The 15,251-nt window shown below is 52.3% G+C and overlaps 1 protein-coding gene across 4 annotated transcripts in view; it reads right to left on the bottom strand.

Annotated features, from left to right (window-relative positions):
- Window positions 1–15,251, bottom strand: part of Rims3 (regulating synaptic membrane exocytosis 3) — a 36,280-nt gene that overhangs the window by 6,973 nt on the left and 14,056 nt on the right. For 2 of the 4 annotated variants that reach the window (XM_051171588.1, XM_051171589.1), the window contains exons 2-4: window positions 11,921–12,094; window positions 6,674–6,921; window positions 1,616–1,757 (exon numbers count right to left, since the gene is read on the bottom strand). In XM_051171588.1, coding sequence (XP_051027545.1) covers window positions 1,616–1,757; window positions 6,674–6,890 — 359 coding nt within the window. In that variant the 5' untranslated portion in view covers window positions 6,891–6,921; window positions 11,921–12,094. Of the gene's footprint in view, window positions 1–1,615; window positions 1,758–6,673; window positions 6,922–11,920; window positions 12,095–13,139; window positions 13,163–13,708; window positions 13,980–15,251 lie in introns of those variants that run through there. The other 2 variants (XM_051171591.1, XM_051171592.1) reach the window with 2 other exon arrangements.

Raw genomic sequence — 15,251 nt, 5'->3', positions numbered from 1 at the left:
TTACATAGTTAAGCCTCTGACCTTAAACTCTTTGTCCTGCCTCCATCTCTCAAGTGCAGGATTTACAGGTGTGCACCCACCACACCCAGACCTAGTGCCACTTTCTTAGGACAGAAGAAATGAAGAGAGGTAGACTCAAAAACTCAGAACCGGGATGCGTGTGGCCAGTATCCGGTATGGAGACTGTGACTAAAGGCTATAGAATCAAGTGACTTTAGTATGAACAATGAGCTGTGTGCCACTCAAGAATTGTGCCTGTGGGCAAAGAGCCTCAGTTTCCTCACTTGTACACAAAGCCACTGGTGGTTTCCACATTCACTCAGAGTAGGTACAAGCGTTAAATGATCACCTCTCACGGCTTCCAGAGTCACTAGCTTGAGGCACCCACCTATTCTCTATACAAGGTCTGATGTAAGGAATGCTAAAATGGCTACTGGTTTTCATGGTAAAAGGTACAGTTGGCCATCTGTATCTCTGCTGTATCAATCAACCACAGATTGAAAATATGAAGGAAAAAGTTGCCTACAATGAGCACATACAGACTCTTATTATTCTTAAACAATACAGTCTAGGCTGGGGGTTGGGATGCAGTGCTCAGGAGGCTGAGGCAGGACAATTCTGAAACCAAGGCCAGCTGAGCTACATAGCGAGGCCTGTCTAACGAGCATCTCCGCTGCATCTAGCTTATACTGGGAGTTACAAGTGATCTGGAGGGAATCTGATGTGCACGGGAGGATGCACGCAGGTTGTGTACAAACGTTGTATTGGCATATCTACGGGATTTAAGAAGCTGTGGGTTTTAGATCCGTGGGAGGTCTTGGAACCGATCCCACGGGGATGGCAAGGGCTCAGTGTATAGTAGTGAGAGACAATAACTAGCTATTAAATAAGCCATGGGATCCTGAGACTGAAAATTATAGGGCCTTGATGAAATAGAAGCAGAAAACCTACAAACTCCAACTTAGAACAGATCTGTGGAGTCTAGCTAAGCAGTGGCTTTCAGTGTTTACTGCAACTTGCATGCAAAAAGAAAAGGGCAGGTGGAGGCCCCCAGCCCACTGTCGATATACGTGCATCCTGGATGAAGAATTCAAGTTCTCCACGCGCCTCACCCCTGCTCCACAGGCAACACCTGCGCTGTCTAGCTCTTCCCCTAACGCTGCTTTTGACCCACCACAGCGATTTTACTTCCTGCCTATGAGTCACAAGGTAAGATGTGACAGTTTGAAAAACATGGATCCAGTCCAATTTTCTTCCCTAATCCCCAAGCAAGGTGATTTATAAAGATTTCACACAACTAAGCCATGAAAATGGGTTTAGGCTTAGAAAGAATTTAGGGGTCACATTTTCCTTTCTGCCTGTCTCTTCTGGAGCAGGGTGTAGGGTGGGCGATGGGGGGAGAGAGAGGAGGCCCAAGTTCATTCCTGAAGTAAAAAAAGAAATGATGTGCTCCTGGGCCTCTAAAGTGTTCTATTGAGAGCAATGGGAAGACCTGGGACCCAGGGACCAGATATTCAGTAGAGGGGACAAGGGAGGTGGGAGGTGGGGGCGGGGGAGGTGGGTAGGGAGGGATGCAGCCGACTTGGCTGGACACCAAGTCGGCAGGCGCACGCACGTGCCCTCGGAGCTGTTGCTGTTGGTGCTTCCGTCAGTAGACTCCCGGCTGCCTTGGCGGGTGACTCGGCTCCGCATCTCCACCGCAATGCCCGTCTCCGTGCTCCGTCGGATGTTGCTGCGCAGCTTCTTGGTGGCCCCTTCTGGGGTCCCCATCCCAAGAAGAGAGAAGGAACAAGGTCAAAGCATGCCCTAGGCTTCTCGAAGAGTGCTACCAAAATGATCCTCTGGACAGAGGCAGGGGTGGGCCTGCCAAGGCTGGGACACCACTGAGCTGACCGCAAAGCTGGTCTGAAGCCTGTCGCCTAGCCAGCCAAGGCTAATGGTACGGACAGAGTTGTTTGCCCAGATAGAAACGGAGCTGGAGGTAGAGAGAGCCCCTTGCAGCCCTGGGGCCCTCACCTTCCACTAGATCCCCGACCCCAACTCTGCTTACCAAAACTTAAGAATGGCTCCTTCTGTTCACTTCTGGGAAATCTGGGATTTCCAGATTTGCTTTCCCTCCTCTTCTGGACATACCACCAGATCCAAAGCCCACCCACCTCTCTGCTGCTCTAGAAAAGCCCCACTGGAGGCCTGGCCATTTGAAACTTGCCTTCTCAAGATGAGTCTGAAGGGGAGGGCATCATGAATGCCAAGTGGAGGCATTCGGAAGGCAAGGCGGCAAGAGGGATGGGGTGGCTAGCCTCATCAAGACTGATGTTGGATTTGAGAAGGTCCACAGCAACACCACCCTGTCTGTTTGGGGGGGCCCAGCCCCCTCCTCAGCCTGGCAGGAAACATAGGGCACTTTCCCTCTCTGAGTAGCACACCAGCCTGCCTGGGTTTCCATGGCAACCTCCTTAGCATTGCAGCGTGGTCGGTCCCTCTAGACAGCTCTCCTCCTGGGCGGGGGTGGGGGTGGGGGACAGGCTGGGGTTTTGCAGGGACTCCCCTGCTAAATCTTCATTGCTGAGCAACTTGATGTGGAAGGAAGTGGCACTTAAATAGGGCCTGTACCAAAGGGGCCATTTGCTGCCAATGGTTACAGGCCGAAGAAAATTGTTAGTACCCTGGCCCATGAGGGTGCCTAGGGCAGGGTAGCTTCACCTGCATCCCCCCCGAAGGCAGCCAATGGTGGGCTGGGGAGAGAACGTTCAGGTCCCCAGCTTAGGAAAGGGGCGCTTCTACTCCTACTGTTTTTTGCCCCAGTTACTCTTCCTTCAGTGAGTCCCCACCGAAGGAGAGAAGGCCAAGAGGGCAAATGCTAGCAGATAGGGTGGTGGTGGAGAGGTGACGAGAATAGGGGACAGCGTGCCAAGGAATATGTTCTCGAAACTCAGTGTAGCGTATCTAGCCTAGATTGCTATAATAGCTAGCATACCCAGGAACCATGTTGCACTTGCACGTACGTGTGTACACACACGCAGTCATTTTAGCTCAGACATATTTGTTACACATACACAAGACAGACATACACAGGAATGCCAACTATCATATATGAACATTATAACCTCATGTATGATATCATGTGACTTTATACAAAGCCACATAGGCCCTCCAGGTCTTGCATGGATACAGTGTACACTGCCAAACAGGTTTTATATATATATATATATGTGTGTGTGTGTGTGTATGTATATGTGTATGTGTGTGTGTGTGTTTATGTGTGTGTGTATGTGTGTGATCTTCACTACCTAGAATCGAGCCCATCTACTCACCACGCATAATCATGTCCACCCACCCATGTCCTGTGACCTACCGTGGGACTCTCTGTCGCTGACTCCCAACTGCTGATGCCCCTCTAACCCAGTTAGAAGACAGATGGCTGTGAGGGACTGAAAGCCACCCTGCCTCCCCCTCACATCCTCACCCCCTCAACACATGCTCTTTTAGAACCTGGGGAAGCTCTGACCCATCTGGAAGATAAGTTGCCTTCTTAGATAAGGCTTGTCCAACCCAGTGTGAGTGTCCATGAGTGGGGGACTCCTGAAAGGCCAGAGATAGGTACTTGCCCAGACCCCTCCCTCACTGCACTGACGAGGAGCCTGGGGTTCTGATGTGGAGCACCTGGGGCTAGCCAGGAGACCCTCAGACTCTGTGCCTGCAGACATGCCACTTGTCCCCGCCCCCCCAATGCTTCCTCTCTTGGAGGTGTGACTCAGCAGAGATTAAACTCCCCTGTCTTTAGTGTGAGGGGAAAGGTCTTGCAAGCTCAGAGAGAAATACTCCCACTGGCTTTGTTCCTGTTCAGCCATGGCCCCTGCTGACCCAGGGAATAACTACTCTTACTTCTCTCTAAAGAACCAGTCCAAGTGGTTGCAATCATTCAGTGTTCCCTGGAGAAAGAGTCCAGGGGCCATTCTATCTGCCCCATCACATACAAAAGAGGGACCGCCATGGCCTGTAGTGCCGCAACACTCTTGGTGTCTTCTAGCATCCCAAGGCCCTGACTCAGAGGCAGCTCAGGAGGGAAGGGCTCTGTCCTAGGCACTGGACCCCTATGGAGCCAGCCTATGTAACGCTGGGCCAGATTTCACTTAGGCCCTAGGACCCCAAAGCTCTGACCTCACCCATTCATCGCTTCCACAACTCTGAGAACTAGTAGCTCTCAAAGGAAGGTGGGAGAGGGCACTGTTAGCTCCGTTTTGCGGAAGGTGACTTTCCGTCGGTTTCACGGGAGCTATGGAGCCAGAACTAGCCCTCTAAAGCACAGGGTGAGATCTGGAGGTCTGCAATAGCGCAGCATAGTGATAACTAGAAGGCGGCCGACAGGCAGGGGGCCAGAGGGGGCTGCTGGTGTAGACTAGGCACTGCACTGTGTGAACAGGAGGAGAGGAATGATGAGGTCAGGCAGGGTGGCAGCCAGAGGAGGACACTCATCACTGGGTGGGTGAGGTTCTTGCAAGAAAACACCCAGAGCCCCAAACGCCAGGCCCAGGAGAGGAGTTCTTCCTGACCACTCATAAGGCCAGCCTTACAGGGAATCAAGCCATTCCACTTGGGGCAACAGGGGTGCCCTTCCTGGATCTTTCTTCCAGAACTTTTTCCCTGGGTCAGTGGTGTGGTGTGCATATACTTGCCTGAGTCTCCGACCCAGGAGGATGCTCCAAACTGAGGCACTGGCGTATACACACATACACTTAAAAATAGTAAAAATAAATCTTTTTTTTTTTTAAGCATCAACACTTTGCTGAGTGTCTCCCATGTGCCAGTCATAAGAGGCGGTGTACTTTTGCACACCTATTTTATTTAATCCCGGGAGAGCTCTACAGAGCATATGTTAATGTCTTCAACAAACAAACAGCAGGCCCAGAGAAGCAAAGCAGCTTGTCTGAACTGTCCTGCTTATAAATAATGGGCGTGGCTTCGAAGGCCAGCCTGAGGTCATCCCCCAGGGCAGTGCCTCCTCCTCTGGCTTCGGAAGTCTCGTAGATAAACGTGTACATCAGCCTGGATGACCTCGAGGGCCCTTCCTGCTATAACATCCAGTGATTAGATGATTTGCAGGACCTGCATTTGGATGTGCATCTGGGCAACTGCCCTGGCCCCAGACCCCGAGCCTTTAGTTGTGCCCTTACATACCACAAAGACAAGGCACCCAGACGCCCCATCATAACCATCCCAGGGCAGCAGTCCTTCCTGGCATCCGCTCCCACCTCAGCCTGCGGCTCTCTGAAGCCGCGGCAGACCTCTGCAATGATTGCTAGTGACTCAGACCCTGCTTTAGCCTTGGAGACTGTCTCTCCCAATCACTTTGCATATGAGACGTCTTTGAGTCTGAAGCTGGATTTCTGTGCTTACACATTCAGACACAGACCTCTGGGGTCCAACACCTCCATGACCTTCTAATCTTAATCCCCCGGCTTGGCTTCATAGCAGCCCTCCTTGTCCCAACCCAACTCCCCACCTCCCTGCTCCCTACTCCCAAGCCTACACTGCCCACCCAAAGGCACTCACAAGCCCAAGCCCCCTCCTCATCTAGCCTTGCCCTGAGCAGAAACCACACAGGAGGCTGAGGCCTGGAAAAGACCATCCCCCGTGCTCCTGCAGACGGCTTTGTATAGATCTATTTTAAGGTCTGGGAAAGCACCCCGCAATACCAGCCCCAATGGGGCGTCTTGATGAGCATCCTGGATGCTCCCGCATTCTACCCTTCCCCACCCCCGTTCAGCTGCCTACTTGAAGGTTTTTGGGGGGAAGTTGTTACTCTGAGCAAAATAAGCAGGAAGAGATTTAAAACAAAGCCAGCTGGTGTCTGGATTGATGCCACAAACTGAGGGGGTCTGGGTTGGGGGGGGCCTGACTCTTCTGTGATGGTGGTGGGGCACATGTGGCTGTGTGAGGCAAAGTGGGTGACCCCAAGTCTGACATAACTGGAATTCTGTAGCCAGGATGTCTGAGAATGCAGGCCGTGCATATGAGGACACGAAGGCGAATGTGTAGGTCTGTGAGGCACGCGGACATCTAAGTGACGTGAGTCTTTTTGTCCACGTTCAGAGAACCATATTTAGAGTTTGTGACCATGGACAGTGTAATTCAAATGACTGGACCATGCTTTCCCGACACGGTAAGTGGCTTGTTGACCGATGTGTGAATGTACAACTGTATTTGTGGGGCTATTTATCCTTAGGGGACCAGGAAATGACAAACAGGACAGGATCCTGGGGATGTGTGTCTGGAAATGGGTGGGGTCCCTTAGCGTGGCTGTTTCAAATAACTTCTGATAAATGCACAAGTCAGTACATGGAGGTGGCAGCACGCAGAGTGGGCACCAGGAAGAGCCTCCGGGGCTTGAGTCCAGACTCCATCACTCTGTGACTGCCTGCTAGTGAGGACCACAGCATATCACGCACACCAGCCCATACAGCAACCACAAAGTGCCTTTGCCCGTAGTCGCTCGGGACTCAACAGCAACAGCTGCCCCCCTCTTCCACCCATCTGCTCCACCTCTTTGTGCCCACACCCCTCACCAGGCTGAATGGGCTCTCCTCCCCCTGGCTCTTCCTCCCCTGGCCCCTCCTCCCCCTGGCCCCTCCTCTGATCATCTGCCCCACCTCTTTGTGCCCACACCCCTCACCGGGCTGAGGGAGCTGAAGTGTGCTTTTGCTCCACTGGGTCAGGCCAACGATAGCTACCATCTTGGCGCCCAGGCTGCTCCGCCGCTTCTTGGCTGTGGTGGTCCCAGCCCCACCCCCAGCTTGCTGGGATCCACAGATCTCGCCACTGATGCTGGAGCTCCGTACCACGTTCCTGGAGGCCGCAGCCGACGCTGGACCAGGCTCCCCGTTAAACATGGTCCCAAGGGCAACAGGGCTTCAGGCGATTCTGAAGGTGGGTGGGAGAAAAAGGGATTCCATATCAAGCCCCTTTGACTGTCCTGTAGCCCCACCACTTCCCAGCTGGGTGAGTTTGGGTCGGTCACGTGGTCTCTCTGAGGTGGTAAGGATAAAATGAACAAGTAAATCTCCAATCTGACTCAATAAATGAGGGCATTGTCACTTGCCTAATGTGTTTGAGGTCTGGGGTGTGACCCTCCATCTTCCTAGTGTTGCCACAATCAAAACCAAGGCCAGCGGCCTAGCTCTGTGGAGACAGTGCTTGCTGCCAGGCCTCACCTCAGTTCTACCCCTGGAAGTAACACAGTCCTAGGGATCTCAGTTCCCCAAAGTTGACCTTTAACCTTCCCACACAAACTGTGCCACATGCCTACCACCCCCCCCCACCCTCCCCACACTAAATAAAGGTAATTAAATTTTTTATTATGTAAAATAAAACAAATACCCTTGGGAACAAAATGGGACTTTTAGTGCCCGGCTATGGACAAACAGCAAATGCCCCATGGCTGAGGTGGGACTCACAAAGGCGCCTGTACAAAGGCTGGGTGACTTTGTAACCAACCAAACATGTTGGAGTTTCAGTAAATGCCTCAGCAAAATTCAAAACGGCAAAAAAAAAATAAAAATAAAAAATCAGTCCCTTTACTTCACAGGGTAGCTGTAAGAATTAAATCAGGGAGTGTATACAAACTGCAGAGAACAGTCCCAAGACAGGTTGCTCTCAGAGCAGGTGACAAGGACAGAAAAAAAAAGAAAAAACAATTCTGTACAGTCTGAGGAATGAAAAGGGGCTGGCCCAGAAAAGTCTAAAGTGGAGTCGAAACTCCCAGGCCCCTCTAGGGCTGAGTGGCCTCACTGTCAGCATCTGGCCCAGCTCCGTTCTGTGCTCTTCAAACATAACTGGACCTGTGCTGCATCTTACATCCTGGTATTTTCATCCAGCAGCATACTGTGAGCATCTCCCAGTGTCGTTAACACTTTGCATACATGTTTCAAGGCCACGGTAATCACCCCCTGTGCAGGCGGCACGGAACTGACTTAAATATTTCGGTGCAGTTACCTCTTTGAATCAGATCTGAATCTCTCTTTCCTCTCTTTTACATAAACACGGAAGCCAGGTGTGGTGACTGGTACCTGTCATCCCAGCACTTGGGAGGTGGAGGCAGGGGGATCAGGAGGTCATGGTCACTAGATTGGGCCACACAAGGCCCTGTCTCAAACAAAACAAGCAAACCCTGAGAAGAACTTCTTTCCTGCGCTGGTTTTGCTGATTTCCTTAGACATGGACTGACGGAAGGTGACAGGGTGTGGACTGCTGTGGAACACCGGACCCTCTCCCCACTGGCTGCCAGGCAATGGTTTCTGGGCACCTGTTACCCTTCCTGTTGTTTCTGAGGCAGATGCTGATTAGTATAAGGCTGCTGGCTTTCCCCTCAGAAAGTCATTTGTTTGGGAGTAGGCATCTGACCATTGCTCAAACAGTTCACCTTAGGAGTGGTAGAGCCCTGCCCCATGCCTGCCCATATCCCTCCCACCTCAGCCCAACCACAGGCAGAAGCTGGTGCTGCTGAGGACCACAGCACACAGCGTGGAGAACATTAGGCCACACCTGCAGCCTGCTTTCGCTGAGGACTCAGTTCAGAATGAATGTGATTTTTCTATTGCTTAAGCCAGTTTGGACCTGTGTTCTCCATTATATCCAAAGGCATCCTGCCTGACAGTAGGACTTAAAAAAAAAATTCTTGGACTATATTGCCAAATCCTTTTCCAAAGTACAAAAATTTACTGTCCTCATTAACTGCATTCAACAAATGTTTTAATTTCCTAAAATTCCAAGGCCAGAGCTGAGTGCCAGGGCTACAGCAGTGAGCCAGGTCCTCTTGGTCCTGCCCTCCCAAGACCTCCAGTCTGGGAGGGGAGACAGACAGTAAATAACTAATTATACCATTAAATATTTAATGCTGGTTACGATAAGAGCCAGGAAGAGGAGGACAGAAGACTCAGAACTCCCTGGGGGAGGGGACGGCAGGCATCTGTGGCCTTGCCTTCTAGAGGTGGGGTCTCTCTGTGTTTGGACATGTAGAGGCCCCAGACTGATGTCCAGTGTTATCTTCAATCACTCTCCACCTTGTTTTTAAAGACAGGCTCTCTTACCGCACATGGAGTTCAGTGACTTGGCTGGGCCAGCTGGGAGTTTGAATTCCGGGCCCACGTGTTTACATAGCAAGTCCTTTATCCACTTAGCCATCTCTCCAGCCCCAGGAGTGGGGGTCTCTGGCTACCCAGCACTGTGGCTTGGCTGTTAAGTCCAATGCCGCATTGATTGGTTCTGCCCAGGCACAGTAAGGGTGGCTTTCTCACCCTTTCCATGTAGCACCTTTGTTCTATGCTGCCATCCAGCTCTCATTCTGGGTTATAAGTGTGCATCCCAGGGGGCAGGGCATTTTGCTTCAGGGACGCTGACTTTTCACAAGGATGTAGAAAAGAGGAGGGGGAATGACGGCGGAATGGGGCAGGGATGGGGGCCGTTGTCTGGCTGCCAAGGAAGACAGTCCCCACACCAGGAGAATGCCCCTTCTGTCACGTGGCTCCTGCCAGCCCAGGGAATTAAGGCTGAAGAGAGAGAGGCCTCCTTCTGCCTTCTTTGGGGCTGTGGAGACTGCTCTCCCCTATGGTGTCACAGAGGCTGGGGTTGTATTTCCCTATCCCCCATCAGCCTTAGAGCTAACGGAAAGTCCCGTGGCCTGTGGTGATCTTTTCTGTTTAGTTTCCAGTCCTTGTGCCAGTCTGTGTGGGTTTGGGGGTATCTGGACAGTCTTCTGATGGAAGATGGGACGGGGCTTATCTGATGCTGTGAATCTGCCACAGTGTGGGTCTTGTTTGCCCAACTACAGTAGTTCTGCGAGCTGCCTCCTTATCTCCTCTTGGCAGATGAGAGCCGTGAGTCTCAGAGAAACAGAAGAACAGCTCAGGCCCACTCTGCTAGGAGGTGGCAAGGCTTAGATTCGAACCCAGGTCTCCTGCATCTATGAAGAGGCCTACATGCCCCTGCCCCTCCATCCAGGCCTCTCCCAAAGGCAAGGGCCCATCCCACCAGGGAGGATCTACCCTGAGTCTCTGGTTTCTTTGAGAAAACTGCAAGAAAGAGTATCTGTAATGAGAAAACCCAAGTTTCTCCAGGCTGTCAAGAGCATTTCAGGGGCAGAAACCCTAGATTATAGTTAGAAAAGCAAACACTTCCCTGGTGAGTCTCCAGGACACTTGAGGACTGAGAAGGGACAGAATTCCAGACCCTGCCAACCGGAGCTCACGTTTCCTCATGAATAATAAATAGACTGACAAGCTGACAGACATCCGGGGTCTACCATAGAGAGCCATGTTCAAGCATCTGCCTGAAGAACCAACCGATGAATGCTTGGGTGACCCCCCCCTCACCCCCCCGTCTGGCAGCCACTCCCCAAGATGGCAGGAGGAGCCAGACCCAAAGCTCTAGGCCTGAGGTCATGGGCACAAGTCTTACTACAGAAGACTTGTGGGAGGGTTGGGCATCAGGATGTGGGTCAGAACACGGGCAGATTCCCCCCACCCACCCCCACCCCCATGCTCTTTTCTGAGTCTTGGTTTTCTCATCTTCCTGTTCAATGGAGGAGGTCAAAGTGGGTGGTCTGGGAAAGCCCTTCTGTCACGTGCTGCAGTGGCGGGTGGGGTAAAGAACTCGGTTGGCAGAGTGCTTATCTAGCTGTGACCTCAGCACTTGGGATGTAGAGACAAGAGGGTCAGAAGTTCAAGGTCTTCCTCGGCTATATGAGTTCAGGGCCAGCCTGGGCTACATCAGACACTGTCTCAAAGCAAGGTGAGATGGGGAGGGGCAGTGACAACAACAGTAACATGTCTACGTCCTCTCTGCAGGGAAGCCAGAGACACAGGGATCAGTCACACTGGGCTCCAGAGGAATGAACTCCTGGAGCCATCAGATCACAGGGATGTGGAAAGGGGAGGCAGCAGAGACAGGAAACAATGAGGCCCTGAGAGAACCCAGAATGAAGCATGTCGCATACTGATGATCTAAATGACCAAACCATGTTGCATACTGATGACATAAATGACCAAAGCATGTCGCATACTGATGACCTAAATAACCAAAGCATGTCGCATACTGATGACCTAAATGACCAAAGCATGTTGCATACTGATGACCTAAATGACCAAAGCATGTCGCATACTGATGACCTAAATGACCGCCGAATGAACTGCATCCTTCCCATGGTGGGTCACAGCAAGCCTTCCATGTTGAGCAGGACTCTTTCCCTGCCCAGTTCAGAACACCACCAGGTCATGGTCCTCTCCACTAGGCCAGTGCTCTGTGCTGATGGCCACCCACTACACGGCAGCGGAGGAGGGATCTACAAATGGGCCAAGCGTTTCCTTTTCTGTCCCGGGAGATGAACCTCTACCTGGGGTCTTGTTATCCTAGGGACTCTACAATTTCTGGAGCAGGTCTCAAGGCCCTGCCAAGCCCCCTGCAGCCTTCTGCCCCCCGCCGTGACAGTGTGGCTAACGTCAATGAAACACCCCAAAAGCCCAAGATGAACTTAGCCACCCACTCTTATAACACGGAAGCCCAGGGACCTCATCCCAGGGTGCCTGTGCCATTAGCCAGGAGAGGACAGCAAGTGCCTGAGGCTCACTCACCTTCCCCCCCTCCACCCCCTGTGCCCTCCCCCCACCATCATCTACCCACTAGTCCACCTCGATCCCAGAGGCCTGACAGACCTCAGAAGCCACTCAGCACAATGCTCTAGCACTAGCTCAGAAGAACAGCGCCTGAGCCCAAACTGTCATGCCCTCCCTACTCCTGCCTTTCAACTGTGGAGGGGGAGACCAAGCCCTGCAATGGGAAAGAGATACATCCAAGGCTATGCTCCAACCCAAGGAGCCCCCGATGGGTCAGGGGCTCTTCCCTCCCACCTGGAAGGAGAGGTACTCACCGAGCTGCTGAGTCTGAATGTGGTGCTCCGCATCCCAAGGGGCTGTGCTCTCTCAGCAGCACACCCCTAGGGCATTTGCACAAAGCTTCACTCCTGCTGAGATACCAATCTCCAGGAAACGAGGCAAAGGCAATCAGGGCAGGCTTCCAGGAGGAGAAAATGTGATGACCAGGTCTGCAGGGAAAGAAAGCAAGTTAAAGCCTCTGCCCCCTGAGGAATTCCAGCAGCTGCTGGAGGAAAAACACAGGCTTTGAAGACAGTGGGACACTGAACAAATCCTTCCAATTGTCAGATTTTGTTTCCTCCTCTTGTTTTGTTTTTCAAGGCCTCAAACTCAGAGCTCGGCCGGCCTTAATTAGAGACACCATCTCAAGTAGCCCAGGCTGACCTCCCACTCATTATAGTTAAGGATAATCTGAACTCCTGATCCTCCTGTCTCCACCTCTGAGGTGTGGGATGACAGGCAGGTGCCACTACACCTGCGTTAAAACAAACAACATTCTTTAATATGTGAAGGACTCGCACAGGCCGGGATGCTCAGGAGTGCTGGGCCCCATCTGTCTTCTCTCTGCGTGTCATCATCCCCTCAGACCAGCCCTCTCAGCCTTCCTACTGCTGCGGCCCTTTAATGCAGTCCCTCATGTGGTGGTGACCCTGCCCCCCCAACCATAAAGTTATTTGGATGCTACGTCATAACTGTAATTTTGTTACTGTTATGAATTGTAATATAAATATCAGTGTTTCCTGATGGTCTTAGGTGACCTCTGTGAAAGGGTCGAGACCTACAGGTTGAGACACTGTGACATGCCCAGTGGTCAGGGTGGGAGGTGCTCCTAACTCTGAGCCCACTGTCTCTGACCCCCTGTTTCTTCTAAGAAGAGTCTAATGACCACCTGGACCTACTCAGCTTTCCCAACTGACTATGGGTCAACAGGAGCAGATGCAGAGGGGGGAAAAAAAAAAAGCTCAGGAACCTAGGCAGTGACAGCCAGGCCTGCCACTCCCCGAGCAAATTTAGAGGGCTTCTATCTCCAAGCCTCAGCACATGGCTCCTGTTCCCTAAAGTGGGATGACCGCGTGTGCTTTAGGAGCGTTAGATAAAAGATTACAAAACAAGATTGGCACGCGCTCACTGCCCAACTGGGCTATTACCTGCTCACTGTGAGCGACGGTGCCTGGAACGTGGTAAACACTTCCCCAGGTGTTAGTTCCTACTCACCATGTACAGCCTGTTCAGGGGGAGGCCAGGGGTTAATAGGATCACCCTCAGCCACCCCTCTTAGGTGAGTGGGGTGATGGGAGGTACCCTGGAAAGTGGAGTCAGCACCGAGGTAGAGCTCTTGCTGGCTGCGGGGTCTCATGCCTGAGAACCCTTGCCTCAAACCCTGGTAGAGGCCCATAGGTCTAGCTGCTCCTTCTTCTACTTTGGGAGAGGTGGGAGGATGGCAGGGGTTGGCATGTGGTGGGGGAGGCAGGCTAGGCCAAGAAAGCACAGGCTGCAAGTATGGGGAACAAGATACCTCACTTACTCTCCTAATGTGGAGACCTCTTCCCAGACAGACAGACAGAGAGGAGAGAAGAAAGGAGGGAGGACAGAGGAGAGAGAGAGAGAGAGAGAACACATAATTTCAAATGTGATCCCATCATACAGACCAACAAAGCTGCTACCCACATTTTAAAGACACAAGCACACGTGTTCACTGATACGTACATGCCCCCACCAGGATGCTCACCCACACAAAGACATACGGAAGCAGCCACACAGACATTCAGACTCGGTGTACACACCTTCATACAGTGTCTCCTCCCCTTGGCTCTGCCCAGTCAGAGGAGCAACAGCAAAGCCCCTTGCTTCCATTGGCAGGAAGGCGAGCCGTGTCTTATCCCAAGCCTGACTGCCTAGGCTGAGGCTCACACAACAGCTTGGAGCAGGCCCTTGCACGAGCTGGAACACGTACACACAGACACACCCCAACCCCCAATCCCATCTTCCAGGCCCCCATCTCTGCCAGACCGGACAAAGAAGCGCATCCGTAAGGTTTGTGGTAAAGAGATGGGTAGGCTGGCAGGGAGCAGCTGCTGTCACCATGGCTACCAGCTGACCCACTTCTCCACCCAGCCCACCCAGCCCAGTCGAGGTGGTTGGTTACAGGCAGCTTCGGGTAAGGCCCTCTCCCATCACACACCGAAAGGGAACAGCCTTCTGAGGGTGTGTCGAGGGAGAAGTTGAGACCCAGTTAGGCTGGGTCTTATGAAGGAAGGCACCAGGCTCCAGACAGTCCCGGAGAGCAGAGCACTGAAAAGATGTCCCTGAGAGGCCTGTCTTTTCATATCATCTGGATCTCCGGCCTCAGAGCATCACCTAGGTCCTGGGCATTCTCAGTCCCAGCCCTCCCGCTAATGCAGGGTGGAGTGCACATATCCCTCCCTCTATCCCAGGGCTCAGCATACTCACAAACAGGTCCAGCAGACTCTGGGCTGGAGGAGCCCTATCTCCTGTGCAGAATGGAAGCTCATAGAAAGCCAAGACCCATCTCCTGCTTCCTTCCAGGCACTGAGCTTATACAGACCTTCTCCCAGCCAGAGGACGCCCAAGGACATGGTTCTGTGTATTCCCTCAGAACCAGCAACTTAGAGCAACTTAGCCTCCAGGATGATCAGTCCCAGGAAGAGACGGTCTTTTTACACAGGATGAAACCTGCCCCTCTGCTTGACACCTCCTATCTCATCTCTGTCACCTGGCCTCCAGTCCCTGTCTTCCTCCTGAAGGTCCCACTACATCCTGGCTTCTTGCCCCATCCTGTAATGGGACCAAACTTGCTTTTCATTCTTCACAAATGCCACTGGGTCATCAGTGTTTACTTGGGACACTCTTCTACAACTTGCCCCTACCACCATGCTCCAAGTATTACACGCTCGTCTGTCCCTCCACCCTTGCCTACCGGATTCCTACTCTTCTCTCAGCACCCGCCGCCCCCTTTGAAGGTCATCATTCCCAGCAGTCTTCCAGGGCAAAGTAAGTCTCCTCTTTTGTCGCTCCAGACTCTGTTCTGTCCTTGAATGTTATGGGTTAACGTCCCGATGCCCTGTACCTTAGCGTGTGGCCTGACTGGAAATGTGATCTTTGCAGAAGTGATTAAAGTCAACGTCATCCTCAAAGGTGTGGGTGGTTGTCCCTACTCCAACCAGTATCCCCTACAGGAAGACATCTCTAAACAGAGGCAAAGGAAGAACAGTATGTAAGTCCAGACTGGGGCATCAACAAGCCAAGGATTGTCAAGGATTGCCAGTAGCCACCAGAAGCCAGGGGAGAGGCATGGGGCAGGCTGCC

Source organism: Acomys russatus, chromosome 29 (genome assembly GCF_903995435.1).
Source record: "Acomys russatus chromosome 29, mAcoRus1.1, whole genome shotgun sequence".
NCBI classification, from domain to species: domain Eukaryota; kingdom Metazoa; phylum Chordata; class Mammalia; order Rodentia; family Muridae; genus Acomys; species Acomys russatus.
This window is presented reverse-complemented; position numbering and strand designations above follow the sequence as displayed.